This window comes from Musca vetustissima, unplaced genomic scaffold, assembly GCF_032173495.1.
Source record: "Musca vetustissima isolate MV318-11 ecotype Yass unplaced genomic scaffold, APGP_CSIRO_Mvet_v1 utg17926, whole genome shotgun sequence".
Taxonomy (NCBI): Eukaryota; Metazoa; Arthropoda; class Insecta; order Diptera; family Muscidae; genus Musca; species Musca vetustissima.
In genome coordinates, this window is record NW_026874670.1 from 81850 (window position 1) to 94897 (window position 13048).

Consider the following 13048-nt stretch of genomic DNA (forward strand, 5'->3'; position numbering starts at 1 on the left):
ACAAATCGCAATCAAGAAAAAACATGAAAAACATTAGCACAAACCGCCCACTTTTTTCTTCTACTGCTGCTGCTTTGCACACAACACACTAACCTCCCAGCAGCATACATATATTCTTGTTCTTCTCACCAATGTCACTCTCATAACATCATACGCACTCACACGAAAGAGACAACCACTCATCAACATCGCAAACACACACACTCTCACACACCACATACACGGTTATGTGCATTGACACTTAATTGCAGCAGAGAATTTCTTCGGCCATTGACAAAGGGAAAATTTTTTTCTTTTGGTTTTTTTCTATCTTCACCGGTTGTTTTATTGCTTCTTTTTTACAAATTCTTTATTATTATGTTGCATTAATTACCCTTTTCGTTTGTTGAACGTTTTTTCTATTAATTTAACAAGCGTTTCGTCCGGTTTTTTCGTTCACTTGCACAATTATTATAGACTTTTTACAACGAAACGCGTAAAAAACATCTCACGATTAGGTTGAGTTAGATCGACTTTTGAACTAGGGTTGTAAAAATCGTTAAAGGTGACGTGGTTACTATTATTGAATTGAGTAATCAATTAATTTGGCTGATCGAACTATGTAGCTCTGAAAATGTTGTTCTAAAAAATTGAAACCGTGTTTACATCAGAGGTGTCTTCTTTGTTTGTCATAAAAGCAAAAAAAAGCACGACTGTAAATTCAGTCTAAATCATTTATAACAACACCGAAAATGATCGTCCGTTATAAGCGATTTCAACAGTAGATCAATGTTTATGATGCGCTTGCTTCCCGGTTTATAGGAGGTTGTTGCAACAGGTTGGCTGTTAGTGAAAGTTCTTTCCTGAAAATATTAGGCCTGTTCCTTAACCTGCAAGAATGTACAACTTTTTACTGCGATAACATTTTTTTCCTTTATGATATCGAAGACAATAGTAAACATTTGTAGATTCTTGCAGTAGGGGAACAGACCAATTGATAGAAAACGGAACAAGGAAAATATATTAATAAGGATTTGAAGAAGGTAGCCAGAGAAACTGTGATACCTCTATAGGCTTTAGCCATAAGTCTACAGGCAATAGACTTGGAGGTTCGGATGGACAATTGAATAGATGGTGTGTGTCGTGAGAACTTTTCTGGCAGGAGGATTTAGGACTCCGGGGACAATGCTCGATACGAATTGAGAACATTGCTGTATCTGGACCATAGTTGTGCCAGAATTGAACGGGTTTGCCTAGAAAGAATCCTCTCACCATGGCATAATTACAGAAGGTAGTCTCATTTGAGAATTTTATGATGGCAACCCTTTTTAATTTGGAACTCATTTATCCATGGTATAATTATTACCAGGTTGGGTACAGCTACCAACTGATTACAATTTTTTATCAAGGTGGCTTGTTCCATCAAATTAAAATACATATTTTGTGTATGTGGGTGTATTGTTTTAAATACTATGTCAAATAAATTCAAAATAAATTGAAATATATTCAAATTTAATTGAAATAAAAATTATGTTTTTGTTTAAACAAACATTTGATGGTATTCCCTACTGGATTTTTCGCGTTTTTAGTTTTGTGCTGAAAAAAAATTTCAAACAAAACAAAAACACTTGTTGCGTATATTTATTTTATTTTTGGCAGAAGAAGCCACACGTGCATAGTTGATTTTTTGTTATTCACCTCAAGCTGCCCTACCTTGTATTATTGTACCATGGTACAATATGTGTTTCCCCCTTAAGACTGTTACACCAACAACAATTTCCTGATCCCGCTTCTGAAGCCAACAAGGATGCCAGCGGAGGTGAATCGTACAGACCGATTTCCCTTCTGTCTACAGTAGCAAAAACGTCTGAGTCTCTACTTCTTTCTCTGAAGAGTTCCCCGTTTGCCAACATCACGCGGATTCCGGATGATGCACAGCATAACAGAAGCCTTACATGTCATAACTACAATTTTAGTGGATGTTGACTTATCGAAAGCCTTCGATACTGTCAAGCACGCTAAACTTCCCGTACTGCAAGTATCTGTTAATTTTTACTGCGATAACGAATTCTCCTTTGTGATATCGAAGAAAATAGTAAAATCTAGTAGATGTTTGCAGTACGGGAATAGACCATAGATGTGTCGTCGCCAGTCATGTAGAATGAAACAGGAAGTTCCGGCTAAAATAAAGTTCCCGCTGAACATCATGGTCGATGGTGCGAAATTTTAGACATCTAGCTCAAAATGATGGGTGTAACGTTCGATAACTTATTTAATTGCCCGCATGGGTTGCCTTGGGAAGCCTTGTTTGCGAACGTAACGAAGATTATTCAAACCTCCCCTGTGAACTGCGACAGGAGGCACCCAAGGAGCAGCATATCTCCGGCATTGTTTAGCCGTCAACTTTTTAAAATTCCTCAACCACCGGACGGCATAGATAGCACAATGTAGGCGAATGATACGATGACGACATCGGTTCCCATTATGGATGACATTTGCGAAAGTTCTTCCATCTTTTCACCACACGTACGGCTGAAATAAAGCACCCGATTAACTCTATTGTCGATTGCGCCCAAATTTCGACCTCAAACCCAAAATGTTGGGAGTAACGCTCGATAGCTTATTTAAATCGTCTACATGGGTTGCTAATAAAGAAGCCTTGTTTGCGAACGTAACAAACCTCCCCTGTGACAGTGTGCCATCAGTGGACCATTTACCTGACACAACAGGATGTTATTTTCGGCAACATCCATGCCATCACCTTATGGGTCGGGTGGTGGAATCCGACTGAAAGATATACACGCCGTAGAGAGAGACAGAGGTCCCAGCGAGCAGTAATGAATTTTATTTGGGACCCTATAAAAAAACTAATTCCAAATTTAGAGCTTTTTTAAGTTATGGACGATAAAAGTTTGCTTTGAATTCAAGTTATGAAGCCTGAAGCATGCTATGAATAGGATACATTAATTTTTTATACCCTTCACCACACTGTGGTACAGGGTATTATGTCTTTGTGCATATGTTTGTAACAGGCAAAAGGAAACGAGATAGACACATGGTTCCTTTTGAGAATATGTATAGAATCACTTTCTAAGTCGATTTATGCATGTCCGTCCGTCTGTCTGTCTGTGCATGTTAAATTGTAAACAAAGTACAGGTCGCATTTATGATCCGAATTGGATGAAATTTGGCATAGGTCACTTATTCGGCCCAAGGACGAACCCTATTGAAATTGGGAAAAATCGGTTCAGATTTAGATATAGCTCCCATATATATATTTAACCGATTTAATGTAAACGGTCCCTATATATCTTCCGATTTCCACGAAATTTGGTACAGCCTAATCATTTAGGTCAAGAATGATGTCTGCCAAGTTTCGTGAAAATCGGTCCAGATTTAGATATAGCTCCCATATATAGTTTCGTCCGATTTCATGTAAATGGAGCCCCAAAGTCCCTATATATCTTTTTATTTGCACGAAATTTGGCATAACGTACTGAATTAAGCCTAGAGTGTTGTCTGCCGAGTTTCGAGAAAATCGGTCCAGATTTAGATATAGCTCCCATATATAGTTTCGTCCGATTTCATGTAAATGGTGCCCCAAAGTCCCTATATATCTTTCGATTTGCCCGAAATTTGGCATAACGTACTAAATTGAGCCTAGAATGATGTCTGCCAAGTTTCGTGAAAATCGGTCCAGATTTAGATATAGCTCCCATATATAGTTTCGTCCGATTTCATGTAAATGGTGCCCCAAAATCCCTATATATGATTCGATTTGCACGAACTTTGGCATAACGTATTGAATTAAGCCTAGAGTGATGTCTCCCAAGTTTCCAGAAAATCGGTCCAGATTTAGATATAGCTCCCATATATAGTTTCGTACGATTTCATGTAAATGGTGCACCAAAGTCCCTATATATCTTTCGATTTGCACGAAATTTGGCATAACGTACTGAATTGAGCCTAGAATGATGTCTGCCAAGTTTCGTGAAAATCGGTCCAGATTTAGATATAGCTCCCATATATATGGGAAATGGTGCCCCAAAGTCCCTATATATAATTCGATTTGCACGAAATTTGGATAACGTACCGAATAGAGCCTAGAATGATGTCTACCAAGTTTCGTGAAAATCGCTCCAGATTTAGATATAGCTCCCATATATAGTGTCGTCCGATTACATGTAAATGGTGCACCAAAGTCCCTATATATCCTTCGATTTGCACGAAATTTGGCATAACGTACTGAAATGAGCCTAGAATGATGTCTGCCAAGTTTCGTAAAAATCGGTCCTGATTTAGATATAGCTCCCATATATAGTTTCGTCCGATTTTATGTAAATGGTGCACCAAAGTCCCTATATATCTTTCGATTTGCACGAAGTTTGGCATAACGTACTGAATTGAGCCTAGAATGATGTCTGCCAAGTTTCGTGAAAATCGGTCCAGATTTAGATATAGCTCCCATATATATGGGAAATGGTGCCCCAAAGTCCCTATATATAATTCGATTTGCACGAAATTTGGATAACGTACCGAATAGAGCCTAGAATGATGTCTACCAAGTTTCGTGAAAATCGCTCCAGATTTAGATATAGCTCCCATATATAGTGTCGTCCGATTACATGTAAATGGTGCACCAAAGTCCCTATATATCCTTCGATTTGCACGAAATTTGGCATAACGTACTGAAATGAGCCTAGAATGATGTCTGCCAAGTTTCGTAAAAATCGGTCCTGATTTAGATATAGCTCCCATATATAGTTTCGTCCGATTTTATGTAAATGGTGCACCAAAGTCCCTATATATCTTTCGATTTGCACGAAATTTGGCATAACGTACTGAATTGAGCCTAGAATGATGTCTGCCAAGTTTCGTGAAAATCGGTCCAGATTTAGATATAGCTCCCTTTTATTATAAATCGATTTAAGGTAATTGACGCACCAAGGAACCAATAGGCTGATAGGAACAAAACGTTCTGAAATTAATATAACCTAAGCTGTGACAAGTTTGTTTGAAATCGCTTAATATTTGGATAGAGCTTCCATATATATTTTCGCCCGATTTCAAGTAAATTGGACATCAAACTCCTCATGTTAGTCAGATTGACATCAAATTTTGCACAACGTATAAAATTGAGCACAGAATTACTTAGTTGCGTTTTGTAGAAGTACAGACATAGGACAACAGATGACCTATTTATATTTGTTTGAAGTCGATTTACATACTTTTGTCCCATTGTAACATACGAATGACATGTTAATGGATAGATCTAGGTAGATTCACATTTAGATAAATATCACATATTTTATTTCATCCAATTTCATGTTAATAGTCCTGTTTAATATACACGACAGACGAAAGCCTTAATTTGCATTAACAGCCTTAATTCAAATTAACTTGTACATTATCCTCATTTTTATGTGTTGTAAATGCACAAAATCAAACTGAATTTATACTGAATTAAGCAATTTCAATATGGCAATGCTGTAGAAAATAAATTGATTGTTGTCAAAATTGTTTACGTTTATGGAAATAAAAATTAGAAATAAAGGCAAAATACAACATTCCGTCAAATTGGGCGCTGTTTTATCATAATTATAGCTGTTATTCTTCCTATCTGTCATATATTCTTTTCATAACGATGTAATCGTAAAACATATTGTGAACAAATGTCAATATTTTCTTCCTACACACAGACAAACAATAGTTTTGAAACAAAAAACCATAAATACTCTCGTCTGTCAGGGGTAAATATTAATTCAAATTAAGAACTATTTAATGCAAATTAAGGCTGTCGTCTGTCTTTGGTATTACTGGTTTTTAATTTGTATTACAATTGTCATACGCCTATGCTTAATTTGCACTCTATTTTCCTTCACAGCTGATAGAGTTGCCTGTACATCCCTTTTTTCAATTTTCCTTTTCGCATGACATTTTTGCCAAACAAAGGCCTTTATGATCAGCTGTGAAATATGATTACTTCGGGTATTGAGTTACCAAATACCAAAAAGAGACCGCACGTGAAATTAGATTCTATTTTTGGTGTTTATTTTTTGGCTGGAAAATAATTTTGATTTTTTTCTGGCTATTATTAAATTCTGCCAAACTCAAAGGCCAAAAAAATCAAAACTGAAATTTTTTGTGGTACAAATATTGTATAGGAAGGAGAAAATCAGTACAAATTCCCAGTGCAAAAAAGGAAACAAAAACAACAAAAAATGCCAAGCAATAAAAAGCATAATAAAAATAAACATAAAAATAATGCCGGTAACAGTGCCAACAACAACAACAAAACCAATAACAGTCACAGTAGTACAACGACTGCCACCGTTCGTCAATTTGAACAACCAAAGAAATTGAATTTATCCCTTCAAGCCCGTATCGAATTAAAAGATTTGATCGCTCTCCTGCTGAAGACAGTCTATGTGGAGACCTCAAACCCCAAAGAAGAATGGGAACAATATTTGAAAATCCAAGAAATCCTTAAACGTATACAAATCTTGGAACAGCCCCTGAAGGAACAATGTGTGAGCAGCAGTTCGCCAAAGGGTAATCGTCTGGCGAACATTGATAAATTCTATCAATGGGCCAAAGAGAATGGTTTACAATATGAAAATGTTGAAATCACCGAATTTCCCGGTTACGATTTGGGTCTGAAGGCCACCCGTGATATTAAAAAAGATGAAATCCTTTTTGGTATACCTCACAAAATGGTGTTATCGGAGGAGCATGCCGATTGTGCTTTTGTTCGTGATTTCTTTCAGCCATCCAATTTGAAATTGGCATTTTTGTTAATGGTTGAAGCTTTGAAACCGGATAGTTTTTGGAAACCCTATATTGATTTGCTGCCGGAAACTTATAATACAGTATTGTATTTTACGGTGGAGGAAATGACCCAGCTGAAGGGTTCCAACGCCTTGGCGGCTGCCTTGAAACAATGCCGTCTCATAGCAAGGCTTTATGCTGTCATCTATCATTGGCCATCTAGTCAAATACCCATGGCTGATTTTAAGGAACTATTTCATTATGATTTATATAGGTGAGTATATCCAATTATTTATATATACCGAATGTTAATATTTCAAATATAATTAACAGATAAGCAAACAGGTAACAAAGAACCAGTGACATAATGTGCGAGCACACACACACACTCTCCCAAACATATTTTATGTAATTCATAATGATATAAGCGAAAAATAGTTCACCAGAATCATAACAAAGGGTTTCAATACCAAAGAAAGGGCAAAAATCAAAAGGTGTTGATGAAGAACCTATAGATTTCCGAGGACTAAAAATCAATTTTGCCGATTTTACCCAATATTTGTTAAAGGAATTTGGTTTAATTTTGCATATTATATTCCAAGGTGGTACACCACTATTTTGCGCAAAAATTTTGGAAATAGGTCCACATTTTCCTATTGCGTGCACTATTAGATTTCCGTGAACAAAAAAACAATTTTTACGATTTTACTCAATATTTGTTAAAATAATCTGCTTAAATTTTGCATATTGCGTACCAAGGAGGTACACGGCCTCTATGCAAACAATTTTGAAAATAGGTCCTCATTTTAGTATAACTCCCTTTGACGGTACCTATCAATTTCAAGCGATTTTATTATCATTTGGTATTGTAGGTTTATAGTGAGTGGAATACCTCATGATAAAATTTTGTAAAAATCGGTCTGGGTTTTGATATAGATCCCTTTAAACAAACTTCGATTGAAAGCTTTTTACAACTTTAGAGGGGTATTTATGAACCGAAATGGGTCTAATTTGGTATTATGGCTTTACAGTAGGAGAAATACTTCCACACAAAAAATTATGGAAATCAGTCCAGCTTCTGATATCGCTCCCTTTAAAAGTCAACTTCGATTGAAAGCTTTTAGCAGGTTTTATGGGGTATATATCAAGCGATTTGGCTCTAATTTGGTATTATGGCTTAACAGTAGTTGAAGAACCTCATGACAAAAATTTGTGAAAATCGGTCCAAGTTTTTAAAAAGATTTCTTTAAAAATCAACTTCGATTGAAAGCTTTTAGCAGGTATTAAAGGGTATATATGAGCCGATTTTGCTCTAATTTGTTATTACGGCTTTGCAGTAGGTGAAATACTTCATGACAAAAATTTGTGAAAATCGGTCCAAGTTTTTAAAAAGATTTCTTTAAAAATCAACTTCGATTGAAAGCTTTTTCCAGATTTAGAGGGGTATTTATGGGCCGATTTTGCTCTAATTTGTTATTATGGCTTTACAGTAGGTAAAATAGCTCATGACAAAATTTTGTGAAAAACGGTCCAGGTTTTGATATAGCTCCCTTTTAAATTTGCCTTCGTTTGAAAGCTTTTTGCATGTTTACAGGGGTATTTATAAACCGATTTGGCTCCAATTTGGTATTACGGCTTAATAGTAGGTAAAATACCTACTGATAAAAATTTATGAAAATCAATCCCGGTTTTGATATAGCTCCCTTTGAAAATCCACTTCAATTGAAAGCTTTTTGCAGAGTTTTATTTATGAACCGATTTGGATCCAATTTGGTGTTATGGCTTTACAGTCGTTAAAGTACCTCATTCCACAAATTTGTGGAAATCGGTCCAGGTTTTAATGTACCTGCCTTTTAAAACCAACTTCGATTGAAAGCTTTTAGCATGTTTAGAGTTGTATTTATGAACTGATTTCGCTCTAATTTAGTATAATGGCTTTACAGTAGTTGAAGTACCTACTGGCAAAAGATTGTGAAAATCGGTCCAGGTTTTGATATAACTCCCTTTAAAAATCACCTTCGATTGAAAGCTTTTTGAAAGTTTAGAGGGGTTATTATGAACCAATTTGGTTATAATTTAGTATCCCTCCTTTGCGGTAAATAAAATACCTCATGACCAAAATTTGTGAAAATCGGTCCAGGTTTTGATATAGCTCCCCTTAAAAATTACTTTCCATTAAAAGCTTTTTGTCGATTTCAAAGCTTATTTATCAAGCGATTTCATTGAAATTTGGTATGTTGAATTCTCTGGGGGTGGAATACCTCCATACAAAATTTTGTAAACATAGGTTCATATTTTGATATAGCTCACTTTGAACGGTACCTCATATTATAAGCTTTTTTGAGATTTTAAGGGGTAATTATGAACCGATTGGTCTATAATTTGGAATTCCAGCTTAGCAATAGGTACATTATCTCCTTGCACAATTTTGGGAAAATATGTCCACATTTTGTTGTAACTGCCTTTATAAGGTACCTCTGATATAAAGCTTTTTGAAGGGTTTGGAGGATATCTATGACCAGATTTGATTATAAATTGATATTCCGGCCTTGCACTGTGTCGATTACCTTTGAACAAAAAATTGTGAATGTAGGTCCACGTTTTGATCTGACCGCCTTTTGAGCAGTACCTTTGCTTAAACGTCTGGAATGATGGTTTCGTTTTAAAGCTTTTTAAAGTTTTAAACCGAGTTTTTTGTTCCTCCAATTATCTAAATAAATCACATAACCATATTTTTTATTAAACATTTTTATTGAAAATTATTTTTTTTTTAATTTTTATTCTACATTAAATGTAATCATAAGTGTTATATATTAATATTATATATATAAATATACATATAGTGTGTGTATATATTTTGTTTGTTGGTTGGTTGGTTGTTGTTGTCATTGTGTGGGTGAATCTATGAAAATATTAGACAAATTTAGATTTTTCCCCAACAAAGAATTAAAAATTGCAGAATCAAATAACAAAAAAACATAACAAATAAAAATTAAACTAATAAATATAACAATTAAAAATAAAGAAAATAACGATAATTGTTAAAATAATTGCAATAACAAAATTTATATAAAAAATGGAAACAATAATTGTAAATTTATTTTGTATTGAAAAACTTAATAAGATCGGGTTTTAAATAAGTCAATATGTATTAGATTTAATATATATATTTTTTTTAATTTTTTATTTGAAGTTTCAAAATTAAAAAAAACAATTTTTGTAAACTGAATTTCCCATCAAGATTTAAATATTTGTTTAATTTTTTCCCTTAGATTATTGTCACGAAAAATATGCTTTTATGTCGGTCTGTGTGTGTGTTTTTGTGTTAGGGTCTCTAAAATTTTAAACAATTTTTTGTTTTTTATTTTAAAAATATGTTTTTTTTTAATTCTATAAATTGAATTTAATTGACACTAAAGTTGTGTGTCTTTCGTTATTGGTTTGTTGTTGTTGTTGTTCTTATGGAAACCCCTTTTAACAAAATCACCAATATTTTTTTGAGGGGGATTGATTTTGTCTTAATTTTTGAATATAAACTCCAAGGGATTTTAGGGTTTGAACTTCTGAAGACTATTAAGACATATGTAAATAGGCTGTAATTTGGCATTTGAGATTACCAGTGTGTATAATACCTCCTTGCAAAAATTTTTTTATATGGGTCCATTTTTTATTGTAGTTCCCTTTGAACGGAATTTTCGATTTGACTGTAATTTGCTATATAGGGTTCTCAGTGGTTAGAAAATTTCTCTGCAAAAAATTCGGCAAATTGGTCCATGTTTTGATATAGCCACCTTTAAGCGGCATTTCGGATTTAATGCTTTTACGAGATTTTAGGCCACATTCTCTACCGATTCGGTTGTAATTTCATACTTAAGGTTCTTAGGGATAAGAAAGCCTTACAACAAAAAAATTTTTAAAATTGCTCCATGTTTTCATATAGCCCCCTTTAAACGGTACTCCGATCTAAATCCTTTTCAGGGTTATTTGGCTGTATTTATAATTTGGTACTTTGTCTACTCATGGTGTAAAATACCTCTCTATAAAAAATTGCGAATATAGGTCCGCGTTTTCGTATAGCCTCCTTTGACCGATAACTCAATTGTAAATCCTGTTTAGTATTTTAGGGCATATTTATAAACCGGTATGCTTAAAATTTATTACATTGACTTCTCAGGGTGTAAAATACCTCCATTTAAAAAAAATTGTGAACATAGGTCCACGTTTACTTATAGACCCCTTTATACTGCATTTGCGATTTGCAGTTTTTAGCCGATATATATCAAACATTTTGGCTGCAATTTGATATGTAGGGTTCTCCTCCGTACTAAAATTTATAAAATTATGTCCACGTTTTCGTATAGTCCCCATTATGAAGTAGCTCCGATTTGAAGCTCTTTCGAAGTTTCAAGGTATATGTGTGAACCGATTTGGTTGTAATTTTCAATTTTTGTGTTCTCAGGCTTCAGATAACCTCCTTACTAAAATTTATAAAATTAGGTCCACGTTTTCGTATAGTCCCCATTATGATGTAGCTCCGATTTGAAGCTTTTTCGAAGTTTCAAGGTATATTTGTGAACCGATTTGGTTGTAATTTTCAATTTTGAGTTCTCATGCTTCAGATAACCTCCATACAAAAATTTATAAAATTAGGTCCACGTTTATGAAGTAGCTCCGATTTAAAGCGTTTTCGAAGTTTCAAGGTATATTTGTGAACCGATTTGGTTGTAATTTGCTATGTTGTGTTCTGAGGGTGTAGAAAACCTTCTTACAAAAATGTATGAAAATAAGTCCACATTTTGATATAGGCCCCTTTATGAAGTAGCTCCGATTTAAAGCCTTTTCAAATTTTAGGCCGAATTTTGTCAAGAAATTTGGTTGTAATTTGGTATTTCGGTTGCTTAGGGGTTAGAAAACCTACATACAAAAAATTATGCCAATAGATCCATATTTTCATATAGTCCCCTTTATAGGTTATTTCCGATTTTAAGCTTTTTAAAGGTTTTATGTCAAATGCATCAATCGATTTGCTAGTAATTTGGTATTTAGGCTGCTTAGGGGGTTAGAAAACCTTCATATAAAAAATTATACCAATAGGTCCACATTTTCATATAGTCGCCTTTATAGGTTATTTCCGATTTTAAACTTTTTACAGGTTTTAGGTCGCATTTATTAAACGATTCGTTTGTAATTTGCTATGTAGGCTTTCCAGGGCACAGATAACCTTCATACTAAAAATTATGCCAATAGGTCCACATATTCATATAGTCCCCTTTATAGGTTAGCTCCGTTCGTGGGGTTCGTGCCCAATTTATTAAGCGATTCGGTTGTAAATTGGCATTCCGGCTTCTCAGTTTGTTAAATACCTCCATGTGAAAACTTATAAACATAGGTCCATAATTGGGTATAGCTCCCTTTATGGGGTAACTCAAATTTAAAGCTTTTTGAGGGTTTTAGACGAGATATATCATCGGATTTGAATGGAATTTGGTATATAGGCTTTTCAGAGGACATAGGAATTATGGGCCAAAAATTGTGAAAAAAGGTCTATATTTGGATATAGACTCCATTATAGGGTTCCGCCGATTTAAAACTTTTTAAAGGTTTTAGAAGAGATTTATCATCGGATTCCGATTCATTTGGTATTTAGACTGTTACGAGGACAGAGGCGTTACGGACCAAAAATTTTGAAAATATGTCCCTATTTCGATGTGGCCACCTTTTTGGGCTACCTTCGATTTAAAGTTTTTCTAGGGTTCGATCTATAGTTTTCTCAGTTGATGAAATATCACCCTATAAAAAATAATCATCCTTGGTACATTTTTAGGTATAGTCTCCTTTAAAGGGTACATCCGATTTAAAGATTTTTGCGGGTTTTGGGTCACATGTATATACAGATTTTGATGGAATTTGGTATAGAGGTTCCTCAGGTAGTGAAACACCTTCCCACAAAAAATAATTAACCTAGGTTGATTTTTGGATATAGTCCCCTTTGAGGGTCACCTCGAAGATAAAACTTTTTAATGGTTTTGGCCCATTTTATTAACTGAGTTTAATGCAATTTGGTGTAGAGGTTTCTCAGTTGATAAAATACCTCCCCACAAAAAATAATTAACCTAGGTTAATTTTTAGGTACAGTCCCCTTTGAAGAGCACGTCGGATTCTGAGCTTTTTGTGGGCTTTTGGTGACATTTATCAACCGATTAAGATGAAATTTAAAACATAGGGTTCTCAGTTGATGAAATACCTCCACACAAAATATAATCAACCTAGGGCAAGTGTTAGGTATAGTCCTCTTTGAGGA

General features: G+C 34.5%; 1 protein-coding gene across 1 annotated transcript in view; it reads left to right on the forward strand.

Moving 5' to 3' along the window:
- The first annotated feature begins 6200 nt into the window (after positions 1-6200).
- LOC133335740 (actin-histidine N-methyltransferase) overlaps positions 6201-13048 on the forward strand; it is a 36170-nt gene continuing 29322 nt past the window's right edge. The window contains exon 1 of the mRNA XM_061544043.1: positions 6201-7021. Within this exon, the coding sequence (XP_061400027.1) occupies positions 6201-7021 (821 nt within the window). The remainder of the gene's footprint in view (positions 7022-13048) is intronic.